Source organism: Dioscorea cayenensis, chromosome 14, assembly GCF_009730915.1.
Source record: "Dioscorea cayenensis subsp. rotundata cultivar TDr96_F1 chromosome 14, TDr96_F1_v2_PseudoChromosome.rev07_lg8_w22 25.fasta, whole genome shotgun sequence".
NCBI classification, from domain to species: domain Eukaryota; kingdom Viridiplantae; phylum Streptophyta; class Magnoliopsida; order Dioscoreales; family Dioscoreaceae; genus Dioscorea; species Dioscorea cayenensis.
The window spans coordinates 17934921-17951504 of record NC_052484.1 but is presented as its reverse complement, the minus strand read 5'-3'; the positions used below and the strand labels follow the sequence as shown (position 1 = coordinate 17951504).

The window sequence follows — 16584 nt, the reverse complement described above, 5'->3', positions numbered from 1 at the left end:
TTTTATTTTTTAAATATTATAATTGTAGTTTATTGAGGAGATATCATTTCAAATTTGCTCGTATATATATTTTAATTTTTTATTTTACCCGTTACAACATAATTTTTAACTTCGGTTTATAACTCATTTTTTTTTTTATTATAAACTCATTATCTCATTTTCATTTATCAAAACTTGATAATATTAACATATCACATTAGTTTACATGCAAATCAGCTATCAAAATACATGAACTTTATATGTTCATGCCTTCATGCCCAAGCACTACTTTATTGCATTGCATAATGTTGAATAAAATAATATAAGACAAACACAAACTTTAATTAACACAAAATTTTGGAAATTAATACAAGAATAATATTAGCCAAAATCTTTATATCAAGAAGCCACATGCATGTATGCATAAAATATAGGTTTGACCCACATTATATAAGCCTAAAAAATTAGAATAATTAATTCGAACTTTATGAATTACAAGGTTATTTCCATCATTCATTTACAATATTTTTTTTTCTAGTAATTTATATTCTATTGAATAAATTATAATGACTTTTTTTCATTTCATTTATCTCATTCTGAAAAACCAATTCAAAGTATCTAAAATCAATATATTTTTGGATATTTAAAATGTAGCCTTGAAAAATTAAAATAAATAAATGGGCTGCATGGGTATATATATTTATATATATATTTCGGTAATATTACAAAATGAGGTGAAAAGGTTTTAATTTAATTTAACAAAAGGAAATTCTAAAATTAGGAATTACATATTTCTGTTTATTTGAAATCTGAGCATGAAAAAATCCAATAAAATATCTAGCCATTCATTTGGTCATAATTACAAAATGACGTTGAATTGATTAAAATATAAAAAAAAATGAAGACTTTCCATATTCAAATTTTTTAGTAGATAATAGAAATATATATCTTTTATTGAATAATTTTTTTTTAAATGATGTTTTCTTTTAAATATTAACATATCTTATTTTAATAATTCAATTCAACTAAAAGAAATAAATAAATGTCTAATATTACATCTTTTTGTATAATTAAAATTCGAACATGAAAAATCAAGACAAAATATCAAAGCTTTTTTTTGGGTAATTATTACAAAATGATGTGAAGTTAATTAAAATTAAAAAAAATTAAGACATATCATTAGTGCTATGTATAAATATGTCCTTAATTAGCGCAACCCATCGGCCGGCCTCGTCTCTGGACACTCTCCCGACCAAAGCTCCCACCTTTTCGATCCATTTCCTCGCAAGCTTCCTCCTTTCGATCAGGGCTTAGATGGGAGTTTGATTCCCCGTGGCTTTTTGATGCGAAGCGGGAGGGGGATTATGATTTGGAGCTGTGATTTTGATTGATTTTTCCTTTTTTTTTTGTTGGTTTTTTGTTGGATTTTGATTTGTGAGAGATGGGGTGTTTTCCATGCTTGGAATCGAAGGAGGAAGAGGATTTTAATGGCGGGAGCGTCAAGACTGAGAAGAGGGAAGAGCGGCCCATGGCCCCTCCCAGGATCGATAGAGTGGGCACTGGTTAGTTGAAACTCTGTGCTGATTTGAATTGAATTTGTTGTTCTCTGAAGCTTGAATTTGATTTTAGCTTATAGTTTGCTAATAATTATTGTGAATTTTTACTGTATGGATGTTCTGGTTTTGAATGGGGAAATTTGTATTTGTTTGATTGCTTGATCTACTGTTATTCTCATGTCTTGGATCTGATTCTGGGTTTGGTGTGTGATCAAGTTCAATGCTGGTACTGAATTATGATTGTTGGTTTTGCATTTTGCATTTGAGGAGTTGATTTTTTTTCTTCTCCAAATAAATTGGACTTTTATTATTTCTTTACTTGTTTGTTTGCCTTGTCTTGGATCTGATCTGAAGTTTTGTAATTCATGATTTATGTTGAATTGTGATAGTTGAGATGCACTATGATTTTGATTGGATTGTTTTTCTGATTGCTGTGTTCAATTTAAATCGTCAGCATTTCTAGCTTCGGTGCTTCTTGAATTTCTAGATAAAGTAGATCTAGGGGAGTTGTTTTTTGGTTATATTTGAAGGAAAAGTTAGTTTTTGAAATTGGGTGATCATTTATGTATGTGGAATAGTGGATAGGGTCAAAGCAAGAACACAAGCGGTTGGTCCTTCAGTTAGTTCAAAAAAGGAATTGGGAATTCAGAAAGAGATTGCTGGTGTTAATATATCTGCTCAGACTTTCACTTTCCGGGAACTTGCAGCTGCTACAAAGAACTTTAGACCAGATTGCTTTTTAGGGGAAGGTGGATTTGGACGGGTGTATAAAGGACGTTTAGAGAGCACTGGACAGGTATATTTTGTCCCATTTGTGAAGTTCTTTTATATTTTTATGGTGTATACTTAATGCTAATTTCTTTTCTGAGATTATTTCTATGAAAGTTTATTTGATTTGATATTGAATGCTTGCAGATTGTAGCCATAAAACAACTGGACAGAAATGGGCTCCAAGGAAATAGAGAGTTTCTTGTAGAGGTCCTGATGCTTAGTCTGTTGCATCACCCTAATCTTGTTAATTTGATCGGTTACTGTGCTGATGGAGATCAACGCCTTCTCGTGTATGAGTTCATGCCTTTGGGGTCATTGGAGGATCATTTACATGGTATGATTGTCTGATTAATTTCTGTAATTGGTACTTTGCTAATGACTTTATAGTGTAAGAATGATTGACGTAAAATACATATTTCAGTTTGATGATCTATATTTTTCTTCTTTCAAAACATGATGATGGCCTGGTGGGAAGCAAACGGAATTTGTGATATAATGATGAGATTCTAACATTGGAATTTTCTTTTAACATTTCATCAGTGTTCCATTACTTTTCTTTCTATTATGCCATAAAAAAATGATTCTGAAGACTTAGAAGTGAATTTTTTGTATATGCTTTTGAGAACATGACATTGTAGTATAAATACATGATGTGATTTAAGACTTTGATTAGCAATGTATGAGATGTACAAAATTTTATTTCTTATTAGAAGTCCTTAGCATTTCAAGTTTTATAGCATGGTAAGGGACTTTTGAGTTGAAGATGAAGTATTTTAAGTAACAATAAATAAAGTGTTTATTGTTAATATGTGGATGAGCAGTTCTTTGTTCATTTATTCCATCTAGAAATAAATAGTTATGGGCGATTTGCTTCTTTTAACTTCTACCGTCTTTATTATTATTATTTTTATTTTTATTGTTATTGTTATTGTTGTTGTTAAAATCATTAAAATTATTTGTCATGATGTATTCAAGGTGCTTACATGTCATTATGGCAATTTAGTTTATAATTTAATATTTGTACGATTCCTTCCTATCTCAGAGTCTCTTTCCTTGAGATGGGAAGACACTCAGGAACATGGAGTAGACAATTTATAAGACTCTCATCCATGCTTTTTCATTTTTTTATTTCAGATAGATTTCTTTGGGTTGTTAAGAGAAAATGGTTTCCTTCATATATTTTAATCATTTTTATTTTTTTTTCCTGTTGGCTATTTTCTTGAAAGTGACAAGATATCGCTGTTTCATCGAAGGAAAAAAAAGGTTTCCTTAGTTGAAACCATGTTGTACCAGTTGTCTGCTACACACATGATAGTTGATTTATAGATCGCATGACATGAATCTTATTGGGATTATTTCTCAATATGATTACAATATGTAACTCTTGTTTTTTTTTTAAATTTCTTTGTTTTTTGGAGAGACGCATCTTTAGTTCATCTTTTGATGTGTATTTTGCTAATAGTGCTTGCTTCAGGTGGAATGTTAAAATTTTTTTTGTTGCATGAGTACTCAAGTATCTGATTTAGATTTTTGATAACCTATCCAGCACCTAAATTGTGGTGCTACTTGCATTTTTTACCATTTTTTGGTGGGCCTTTAACTTAATGATTTGAACAAATACATAGAAAGTGTATGGTAAGAGTCTGATTTGAGTTCACTTGAATAGTGAGTGTACCATCAGTAATGACTTCTGCATTAGAAGTTTGGATAAAATTTATGTCATAATATGAATTTAATTCTTCATTGCTTTGATTACAACAGAGAAAATATCAATATGGCTGCTTATGGCTATGTCAACCGATAAATATACCACAATTTAAGTGACTCCATCCAGGCAGAACAATAAAGCATACATTCTATTACAACTTCCATGTTGTCTTGAATCTTAATACATTGCCTCAACAGGAGTTTTGGTTTCTTGCTAGGATTTCGAGGGGATAGTTTAGGTTTTATCTTCAATAATGGAGGCATCTATGCATAACTCAGTATGAACAAATGTCAATTTGCATGCAATGATCCTTCTATTTAAAATCATACTGGTCAGGTTGGTTGTGGCACCAAACTTATGAGAAGACTAGAATATGACTAGACAAGGAAAAATGCTCCCTTAGCAAGGGATAGGTAAAATTTTAAAGGTATACATTATTACTGAAGCTTACCATCCTTACAATTCTCACCAAAGGACCAAGGCCTGCAATTGATGACAACTAACTTTGATAAGCTGAGTTAAAATTTCCAGTCAGCAACTCCTTGGGATTTGACCATTTGGGTGGCAAGGGTTGGCAGGAATGCTGCCTGATCATGGAAATAATGATTGCAAAATACTACACATGCCATTGAAAACTTGTCTTACTCAAAAAATATATTTATAGAATATTAAAGTAATCTCAGAATATTGATTCCAACTTCAGATGATTTCTATCATTTTTTTAAATGTTAATCATCCAAACGTTTAATTACTGCCACAGAATTATGATCTAACATTTCCTTCAAGGATATTGGGGGTTTTTATCAGATGACCTTTACATTGGAAATATAATATATGTTCGCCTTTGGATGTTCAGTCCTTATTTTTATTTGCGTAATAACTTCAGCATTCTAGCCCTTCTTTAGCTTTTTGTTTTTCCACATTGATTAGTGTGCTTGACATACATACACACATCTATTAATTCATTGGCATGTTGAGAAATTTCCAAAATTCAAAAGTACAGCAACCAATATGTATACCCACTCCCAGAAGAGGAGGTCTGATTTAATCTGTAAGACTTTGATGTACTACTTTTTTTTATGTTTTCTTTAGAGAAACCTGGTTATTTTCATTAGAACATTGCCATTGCCTTTTCAGTTTCTGAAAAAAAGAAAGCTTTACTGATAGGTTACAAATATCCTTGTGCAGATCTTCCTCCTGAGAAGGAAGCACTCGATTGGAATACAAGAATGAAGATTGCAGCTGGTGCGGCCAAAGGGTTGGAGTACCTCCATGATAAAGCAAATCCACCGGTCATTTATAGGGACTTCAAGTCATCGAACATATTACTGGATGAGGGTTTCCATCCTAAGTTATCTGATTTTGGGCTTGCAAAACTGGGCCCTACTGGTGATAAGTCCCATGTCTCGACACGAGTGATGGGAACTTATGGATATTGTGCTCCGGAGTATGCTATGACTGGCCAACTGACTGTTAAGTCCGATGTCTACAGTTTTGGAGTTGTATTCTTGGAGCTCATTACCGGACGGAAGGCCATTGATAGCACCAAAGAACATGGCGAACAGAATCTTGTTGCATGGGTATGTTTCTTCTTCTGTTGCTTTATTAGTTTATTTACTAAATTTTGCCCCTGTTTATCCCGAGTCTTTTGCATGTCAAATTAAACAAAAATTTTCATTTGGTTCTAAACACTTGCAGTATCATCTAACAACTTATTTCAACAGATGCTAAAGCACTACAACTACACTGCTCTGTTTTCACTTTACTAGTATTGAGAACGTGGAAGGTTTCTTTGGTGGAGAATAATTAAGATTTTATTGTTATTAATTTTAGAAACATTGCCAATCTACAATTTCAGATATCTGCATTTGAGTGTTTTCTTGAAAGAACTGCTTAATAGACCTCCGTCAATTCAGTAATGTCAATGGCATCCTTTTAACATTTCATCATTCAAATGAGGTCTTTACAAAGTCATTCGTTGCACACAGGCCTTATTTTTGGTTCAAGAGTTAGGTAATATGGTTGAGATACTCCAGAGAACTTTCACTGAAATTTGTGAAGGTAATCACATTATTTGGACAGCTATCCCATACTGCATCTTCGCTTTAAGAATGACATTTTTATCTGCAGTACTCTTTTCTTGTTTCTTTAATGTACTAAGTGCACGGCAATGCAGGCGAGGCCCATGTTCAATGACAGGAGGAAACTCCCAAAGCTGGCCGATCCAAAGCTGCAAGGACGATTTCCTATGCGTGGGCTCTACCAAGCTCTCGCGATTGCTTCCATGTGTATCCAAGAACAAGCGGCCTCTCGGCCTCTCATTGCTGACGTTGTGACCGCCTTATCCTACTTGGCATCCCAAGGTTATGACCCCAGTGATAAAGGAAGAAGCCGCAGCAGTGTGCCGGATGAAACCAAGGTTGGTCGAATTGTAGCAAAGGCCGACGAGAGCAGTGGATCAGGGCGTAGGTTGGAATTAGACTCGGAAAAAGAAGACTCGCCGAGGGAGATCATGAGCATTTTGAATAAAGGTTTCGATCGGGAGCGGGCGGTGGCTGAGGCCAAGTTATGGGGCGAGAATTGGCGGGAAAAACATCGGCAAGGAAATAAAGATTCTGCAAATGCAAATGGATAGAACTATCTCTTACTTACCCAAAAAAAAAAGAAAATAAAATGCAGATGGATAGAGTATAATGCAAGCACTTGCTCTGCTTTTTTATTAAATTGTCTTATGAGAAGTGTTTGTTTACTGAAAAAAAAGGGCGAGGTTTTTAACATGTTAGCTTTCTTGAGTGTATGTAATATTCAGAGGCAGGAAGAAGGCATGTGATGTGGCAACTGAGAAACTCTTTTCTGCTGGTTGCTTATTGTGGTGTTATGAAAATTCTTAGAAATTTTGTGGTTTGTTTTGAAAAGCAATAAGCAAAGCATGTCTTTTGAATTTCACTTGGCATGATTGTTTAATGTAAGCGTGTTCAGAATAGTGGATGAACATTACTGTTACAGTAGTGCTGGGTTTGACCCTAAAGATTGAAAATTAATAGCATGTTGGGTGATTAATATAACAATGTGTTAATAATTAGAGTATGATATGGGATATTTAAGCATATAAATTTGTCGTATCATAAAGTCATAGTATAGTATCGTATCTAATATGTTGTATTAAATAATCGATTAATTAATAGCAGAAATAGGGTCATTTACCTTCAGCCATTAAAATTAGATGAGATAACAAAAAAAATGAGATTTTCAGTTAAAGAAAACATGGGCTGCACTTAAGAAATCAGGACTCTTCCATTCTATCTTAAAGCTCCAACGAATACCTTAGTATTGACTTATATATAATTCCTTCCATCAAAAAATTAACTTAATTTTATATTCTAAAATATCAATTAAAATTAATAGAAGTTTAAAATTAAAATAATATTATTATTACTATTTAAATCTATTTGAATTATCACGGATGTAATTTAAATTCGAATTAGAATTAAACTAACACAATGAGCATTAGGAATATCAACAATTAAGGAATAATACATCCAATAATCAAAATTTGCAGGAGAGGACATGAGAAATGAGAAATTATAATTTTGGCTCTCAAGAGCCAAGAATGCAAGAAACTCTAACCCTAACCCTAACTTAAGAATGTGAGAATTCTCACATTCTTCTCATTAACAAATGAGGCTAAGCAACCAATGTTGACCCAAGAAACCTCTTCTTGAAAAGTTGATAAACCTTATTAAAATCTAGTAAAAAATCTAAAGAAGAGTTGAGGGAAAAAAATACATAACTCATTCACTATGTTGTATTATTCGGTAACCAATTTACCCAAAAAGTTATAATTTTTTTCTTATACCCACAAAATTTTTTGATGTCATATATATATATATATATATTAATTTTCATGTTAAATAAATAAATTTTAAAAACCAAAATATAATCATTCCACTTGAATAGATTGAGTCAATAAGAAGAATTGACACACTAAAATAAATTACTAATTTAATCAAACTATTACATGCCGCAACATGCACATAATTGACACCCTTGCCTCTGATGCATCATTATAATGACAACATGGTAATGATGCTAAAATTAATTAAAGATAATATTCAAAAATTAAACATCACTATAATGGCGACATGGCTTTTGTTTGATATATAAAAGGTTGGTTATTTATTTATTATGCATCAGATATTTAGAAACTCAGATTTAGTTCTATTTAATTAATTTTATTATATAATAATTAAACAAATTGTTTTTAAATTTTATTTTAAAAATTTATTGATTAATTTCTAAAATGGAAAATTAAGCTACCACCCTCCCTCACTTTCAACATGTAAGTAAGATTTTTTAGTTATAAAAATTCTACATTGTCTTATTGTCTTAAGTCATTGACGTTGAAAATCTAAGTGTTTGATTCGAGTTAAAAAAACACCTAATTTATTTAAAAATTTAATTATAAACTAAAATATTGAATACTATGTCTGTAGGAAGATTCCTCTTTTGATTTAATCATAGGAATGTCATGACACTATATGAAAGTAAACCTTTATGTATGTATCGGTTTATTCATTTTATCAAAAGGATATATATATATATATATATATATATATATATATACACTTTCACATATGATCATGACATTTCTTTGATTAAATCGAGGGTGGAACTTTCGTATATATATATATATATATATATTTTCTTGTGATTAATTAGAGATATGTCTTGGGAAGCTTCCGCTTTTGATTTAATCACAACAATGTCATGATCATATATTCTTTATTGTCATTCATGTATAAAATACAAATACAATATAATAAAAATTAAATATTTATTTACTATATTAAAGAAATAATTTAAATAAAATTACTATATAAAAATTAAAATATTCATATTGTCTAAAATTGGGAGTATATATATATATATATATATATATATATATATTGACAAAAAATGACAAGTGCCACCTCATAAAAAGATGTTAAAAGATACGTAGATACAAAATGGATTTTGGCTTTGATAAATATTTATAGGAAAAGAAATGGATTTTGGCTTTGATAAATATTTATAGGAAAAGAAATATGTATATATATGTATATATATTTTTTTAAAAAAACTAAGATGGCTCACCACTTATCTCACACAAAACTTGGTTCTTAACTTGTGTTTTGTTAGATGCCAACTTGCCATTCATGTTATTTGGAAATATATTTAGAAAATCTATTTGGTAAAACATATTATTACTTTCAGAATTAGATGAGTTAAAGAAAAATGAGATCTGCACTTAAAAAAAACATTGGTTACACTTAAGAAATTAAGACTCTTCCAATCTATCTTGACGGTACATCGGGGACCTTGGTGTTGGTTTATATAGTATTCTTTTCCATCAAAAGATTAACTTAATTTAAATTTTAAAATGGATTATTATCAACAATACTAATTAGAATTAATACAAACGTAAGACTAAAATGATAATGTTCTTACTATTTAAATCTACTTAATTTCAAATTATCACGGAGATAATTTAAATCATAATTAGATTTAAACTAATACAATGAGCATTAGGAACATCAACAATTAATGAATAATACATGCAATAATCAAAATTTGAAGGAGAAGACAAGATAAATGAGAAATTATAATTTTGGCTCTCAAGAATGCAAGAAACCCTAACCCTAACTTAAGAATGTGAGAATTTTCACCAACTTCTCATTAACAAAAGGCTAAGCAACCAATGTTGACCCAAGAAAACTCTTCTTGAAAAGTTGATCAATCTTATTAAAATCTAGTATAAAATCTAAAGAAGAGTGGGGAAAAAAATACATAACTCATTCACTATGATGTATTATTAGGTTATCAATTTAGCCGAAAAATTCTAATTTTTGCATAAAAACCCCACAATTTTTGATGCCTATATATATATATATATATATATATATATATATATATATATATATATATATATATATATATATATATATATATATATATATATATATATATATTCATTTTTATGTTACATAAATAAATTTTAAAAACCAAAATACAATCAATCCACTTGAGTAGATAGAGTCAATAAGAAAAATTAACACACTAAAATAAATTACTAATTTAATCAAACTATTACATGCCGCAACATGCACATCATTGACACCCTTGCCTCTGATACAACACTATAATGACAACATGTTGATGATGCTAAAATTAATTAAAGATATGCAAAAATTAAACATCTCTATAAGACCAACATGGCTTTTGTTTTATAAAAGGTTGGTTATTTATTTATTATGCATCAGATACTTAGAAACTCAGATTTAGTTATTAAACAAATTGTTTTTTAAATTTTATTTTAAAAAATTGTTGATTAATTTCTAAAACGAAAAATTAAGCTACCAACCTCCCTCACTTTCAACATGAGAAGTAAGGTTTTTTTTTGTTATAAAAATTCTACATTGTCTTATTGTCTTAAGTCATTGACGTTGAAAAGCTAAATGTTTGATTCGAGTTTAGAAACGCCTTATTTATTTTAAAATTTTATTATAAACTAAAATATTGAATAATATATCTGTAGGAAGGTTCCACCCTTGATTTAATCAAAGAAATGCCATGATCATATGTGAAAGCGTATATATATATATATATATATATATATATATATATATATATATATATATATATATATATATTTCTTGTGATTAATTAGAGATATGTCTTGGGAAGCTTCCTCTTTTGATTTAATCAAAACAATGTCATGACCATATATTCTTTATTGTCATTAATGTATATAATACACATACAATATAATAAAAATTAAATATTTATTCACGATATTAAATAAATAATTTAAATAAAATTACTATATAAAAATTAAAACATTCATATTATCTAAAATTGGGAGTGATTTTTTTTTTTTGGACAAAAATGATAAGTGCCACTTCATAAAGGATGTCAAAGGATAAGTAGATGCAAAATAGATTTTGGCTTTGAGGAATATTTACAGAAAAAGAAATATATTTATATATATATTTTTCAAAAAAAACTAAGATGGCTTGTCACTTATCTCACACAAATTAAACTTGGCTCTTAACTTGTGTTTTGTTGCTATTTTTATTGTAAATCCATATAAGTTATTTCATCTTTCTCATAATGAGTGTTCACTTTAATAGTTTCACGTTTCAGAAAGGGTATCAAAAGCAGTTTGAATTAAAAATACTATAAACATTTAACTTATTCTTCTTATTTTACCCTTTTATACTCTTTCGCCACTAAAGTTGAGGATTTACTATTGCAATGGTAAAAGATAATGTATTTAAATAAATTTGTGAGATTAAATTTAAAAATCAGCACTTAAAATAATTTGGGGTATGAAAAGCTTCTAAAAATAAATACTCTTAATCAAATAAAGAGAGGAGTATAAATTTTTTGATAGGGCACCAAACTATAGTCCTTCTTCGTTTTGAGATCCAAACTTCAATTTGAATATTGTTATCTAACTTTAATTTTATTTGTTTGAGTGGTCACCCAAGAGAATCCGGTTTATTTTTTATAGTATGATGTAGAAAATTATCTGTAAGCAAATGAGATGAAATTTTAAGCTGGGTAGACAGTGTATCATGCATGTTTTGACAAAAAATTTTAGGCATCTGCATCATAAAAACAATCAGAATCTCTCGGGTAACCACCCGATAAAATAAAATTAAAATTGTGTAACTATTTAGTTTTAAATTAAAGTTTAGATACCAAAAAAAAAAAGAAAAAGTTGTAGTTTGGTGCCCTGTAAATAAAAATTTACCATACACTTAAACCACCCTACAATAGTAAAAAAAAAAATGCTATTTTATTTCTCATATATTTTAAAAGTAGGTAGGGGGTTAGAAACTTAGAATCCTTGAAAAATTCTTTGCAGATAACAGTACTGGGAGCTTTATGTTATAATAACAATTATTCCTTTTGACTTTATATGTATGTTTCTTATGTGCATGTTATGTGGGAGATCTCATATGTTTGTCACTAGTCTATTAAACAATTGTAATTTTCTAGATACTAGTTTTAATTGATTAATTAAACTTCACATAAGGACAATCTTCAAATCCAAAGCAAGAATTAAATAGGATGTCTTTTGGATCCATGGTGGATGATGACGCTTAATTTTAATTTTAAATATAAATTCGTCAAAAGAAAACTTCATGAGTTTTTATTTTATAAATTTTTTTTCTAAGCATGTCCATATATATATTTAATTTGATGATCCTTTCAAAATATTAAATATGGTTTTGGTTTCCTGGTGGTAAGATCAAATAAAACGATTTTTAATGTTTATTTATATTTGAAATTGATAGCTTAAAATCCAACTGTTTTTAAAGTAATTATTACATAAGAAAATTTCTCTTTCAATAATCCTAATCTTTAATCTTTTTTTCCACTTTAATTATAAATTATGCAAAAAAAAGCTGAAGCTGTTCTCTAACTAAATAGAACTAAATTATTAATATATATATATATATTATTTATTTTGCATTATAAAATTTGTTATCATGGTTTTATTTTATTTTATTTTGTTTTACATTTTTTCTTTATTTTTTTTTCTCATTTTGAGGCTGATGTCACTTTTTTAAAATCTAAATAGACCATAATGAAAAATGTTGTTAACTTTTAATTAAGAAAATTAATGAAGCTTCCAGGAAGCACATATATGCATGTTTTTTTTACCTTGGACTACCAGTGAGAATGCCACATTCATTCAAAACCACAAGTTTGATACCAATATTAATTATTACAAAACATTATTAGATTACAAACCAGTATATTTCTTACGCAAAAATTATTTTTTACATTCATCATCCCTTGGTTGATATTTTTTTAATGGAATCTCTAACTACTTTACAATATTTAAATTTTTTTGCAAATTCTTCTTCTACCAAAAATTCTAAGAATTATAGAAATCTTAATTGCATGCATGTGTGATATTTGCTGAAAGCCTGAGACCCATTTCTTTTTCTTATATATTACAAGTATAATTTCTTTCGTTAATATCCTAAGTCAATGCATAAATTCATTTGTATAAATATATGGTTTTTTTTTTTTTTTGAAAATGCAAATTATATTTCTTCTAAACAAATGATGTTTTACACATCTACTTCCAAAACTCATTTAGCATATTAAAGCCAACCTCCAAGACTTAGTACTCACAAAGGTGAGCATTACTCATCAGCACATATTTGGTTATATATGGTTTAAAAGTTTTCCATGATATGTCACCAAAAGTTGTAAATATAATTAGTAGCCCTCTACACACGGCGAGCATGGCAGGCCTGTCACGTGGTTCGCACGTGCATAGTGACGTGGAACGGTGTGATCATTCCAAAGTATATATGCATTACCATATTCCAAATTATACATGCATACCATTCTCCTTTGTTTTAAAAAACCTTTGTTTTTAAAAAACAAGCAGGTTTGCAATAGTGGTTAATTTGAGTACACGTACTATAACTAGTAGAGGAGGAGGAAGAAGAAGAAGATATAAGAAGATGGGTAGCTTACCATTGGACGATCCTTCGGTCTTCGTATGCAACATCATAGGTATATATATATATATATATATATTTTGGTTATTAAGTAGTCTATATATCACCTTCTTCATGGTCTGCCTTTCATGTGGCTTAGCTTGCAGGAGTTCCGTGATGGGAAAATTCAGATCGAGAGAGAGAGAGGTTTGCAAGGGCTATTTGAATTATGTTGTCACTACAAGAAAATTTTCAAATCCCCACTGTAAGATTGGCAAGGAAACAAAATCGTAACAAATTTGTTACAGCATTTGATACGGAACTAAAAAACCGTGTCAAATATATGAACTTTTTAAAAATATTTTCTAATTCCGTGCCTAATACCGTGCCAAATATATAAATTTAATAATTTTATATGACAGTGTCAAATGCAGTGCAAAACATATTTTAAAAAAAACATAATTATATTATTACCGTGCTAAATACCGTGCCCAAACCCCAAATACAATAATGTATTAATATTGTGCCAAATGTCGTGCCAAAGTACAAATATAATAATATATTGATACCGTGTCAAATACCGTGCCAATAATATAAAATATAATAATATACTAAGATGGTGCTAAATATCGTGCCAACAATATAAAATATAATAATATATTAATACTGTACCAAATATCGTGCAAAAAAATATAAATATAATAATATATTAACACCGTACCAAATACTATGTCAAAAATATAAATATATTTATATATTAATACGGTGCCAAATACAGTGCTAAAAATATAAATATAATAATTTATTAATACCGTGCCAAATTCGGTGCCAAAAATATAAATATAATAATATATTAACACCGTACCAAATACTGTGCCAAAATATAAATATAGTAAATTATTAATACCGTGACAAATATAGTGTCAAAAATACAAATATAGCAAATTGATTAATGTCATATCAAATACAGTGCCAAAATTATAAATATATTAAAACCGTCCCAGATACGGTGCCAAAAACATAAATATATTAATATATTATTATCGTGCCAAATACGGTGCCAAAAATATAAATATAATAATTTACACAATTCAAATATTTGCTAAAAAAGTAAAATCATAAAATAATTTTTTTTCCAAAAGAAACGTCCATAAATTTATCTACAAATATTTATCTAATATATAATTATGTCTTTGTTTCTATTTTTAGCTTCGAGATCTCCTTGGATTCTTCAATCGCCACAGCTACAATGTCGAACTTTGGAGCTAGACTTCTCAGTACCTTGGATACAACCTCAGGTTTTGCAAGCTTATGACCAAGCGCTCGGATCTGGTTGACAGCAGCGACGACCCGAGATACATAAGCCTGTACCCCTTCGGTGTCCTCCATCTGCAATGTTTTAAAGTCCTGATGAAGAGCTTGTATTCTCACCGACCGGACTTTGGTTGTACCCTGGCAATGCTTCCTCAAGATCTCCCAGGCTTCATGGGCCGTCTTTGCCTCTGAAATACGATCCAAAATTTGGACCGTCTACCGCCTGTTGTATCAGACACAATGCTTTAGCATTATGTTTCCTGTTCTCCTTCTCCACTGTTTCATCCTTGGACTCAACCCAGCCTTTCTCCACAATATCCCACACCTCCTGGGATTTGAACACCGTCTTCATCCGAAGACTCCACCTCCCATACTCCGCCCCTGAAAACACAAGAACTGAAGGTTGTAACAAGGTCACGGGAGTGCTGCTGGCTGGTGCTTCAAACGACTGAGAAAACTCAGATTGTTCGACGAAATGCCAGTGCAAACACACCAGGTATTAATGTGTTTGATAAAATGCTCCTCTAAAGCACTCACACTAAAGGAACATACTCACAAGAAGACTTTCCAGAGATTTTTTCCAGGCCAATCAACACCCAGCTCTCCATAAGATATATATTCAAAAAGTAGCTTAAGACCCCGTCAATTCTCCACTACCATTGATTACAATAATCCCACAAAGCCCTATTGGCCATTCTTCCACTACAACACCCATGCCCATTGGTTGGGCTCAGACAAAGAGAGATACAATGCAATTAATACATCCATTCTCTCTATTACAAAAGGTCTAAGACTAAAAACTTCAAAATGACACCCTTCCTCGGATGACTCCATTCTCGTACTTGATCAGTATCCATGCCTGCTGCCATACTCCATCTTGTTGTCAGCAACCACCGCCGGCGATCCATCACATCCAGAGCTTCAATCAACATCAACAGTTCCATGCTGGGAAAGATCAAAACCAGAGAGAGGTTAATATATATTTGCAAGGGCTACTTGAATTAAGTTGTAAATAGATGAAGTAGGGAACTTCTTGTTGTTATTGTTGTTGTTGGTGCAGGTGCAGAATATTGGGATGGAGAGTTATATGATAATCACTACGTAGAGAGTTAAGATCATGAAGAACAAGTTTCTTATACAAAGAAAGCTTCAAAACTTGTTCACGTGAACAGGAAAATTCACACAACTCAAAGGATCAAGAAAACCTGTAAATCTAGATCAACTTTACTGAAATAAAGATACCAGTCTTTGTATAACTCTGTTTCTTCTGAAAATCAATACAACAAGAGTTGAGAATATGAACAACAACTTTCTTATACAAAGTTAGGATCAAAACTCTCTCAATCTCACTGGATAATTCATACAAATCTTAAGAACAGAGTTTTTTCAAATCTCTCTAACTTTTTTTTCACAACTTTCTATATATCTATTTACTTTACATAACTTGGGTACCCAAAACGCACTGAACCAGCTTAGTCATAACCCACGTGTCTGCATCCAGTTAACTTGACTGTCTAAGCCTCTTCGCCTCGAACTTATGCCAAAACCTTGATCAGACAATCCTGGCCATTGATCAGACTAATCTTTCTCTTCTCTTGACTACCTCGAACTTACTCTCCATCCATGATCAAATCAATCTCAGCCGTTGATTTCCTTCCAGCAATCTGCTAACAGACTTAACTGAAATTTAAACACTTGAAAAGACACATACACCCTTTAAATCAGAAGTTATACCACCAGGACAATTTCA

General features: G+C 30.4%; 1 protein-coding gene across 3 annotated transcripts; it reads left to right on the top strand.

Moving 5' to 3' along the window:
• The first annotated feature begins 1187 nt into the window (after positions 1-1187).
• On the top strand, positions 1188-6978 carry LOC120275644 (serine/threonine-protein kinase PBS1-like). Of its 3 annotated transcripts, XM_039282281.1 has the most exons (6): positions 1188-1541; positions 2114-2331; positions 2451-2640; positions 5203-5594; positions 6003-6075; positions 6191-6349. In XM_039282281.1, exons 1-6 carry the CDS (start codon positions 1421-1423, stop codon positions 6208-6210), a joined length of 1014 nt encoding a protein of 337 aa, XP_039138215.1. In that variant the 5' UTR covers positions 1188-1420; the 3' UTR covers positions 6211-6349. The 3 variants fall into 3 exon arrangements, with proteins under 3 accessions (XP_039138215.1, XP_039138214.1, XP_039138213.1); XM_039282280.1 differs by lacking the exon at positions 6003-6075 and having other exon boundaries at positions 2243-2331; positions 6191-6978; XM_039282279.1 differs by lacking the exon at positions 6003-6075 and having other exon boundaries at positions 6191-6978.
• Positions 6979-16584: the final 9606 nt, after the last annotated feature.

Coding starts and splice junctions, on each gene's coding strand:
- LOC120275644 (XM_039282279.1), top strand. CDS start 1,421: ATGGGGTGTTTTCCATGCTTGGAATCGAAGGAGGAAGAGGATTTTAAT. Junction 2,332..2,450: donor GTTTAGAGAGCACTGGACAG/GTATATTTTGTC, acceptor GAATGCTTGCAG/ATTGTAGCCATAAAACAACT. Junction 2,641..5,202: donor ATTGGAGGATCATTTACATG/GTATGATTGTCT, acceptor ATCCTTGTGCAG/ATCTTCCTCCTGAGAAGGAA.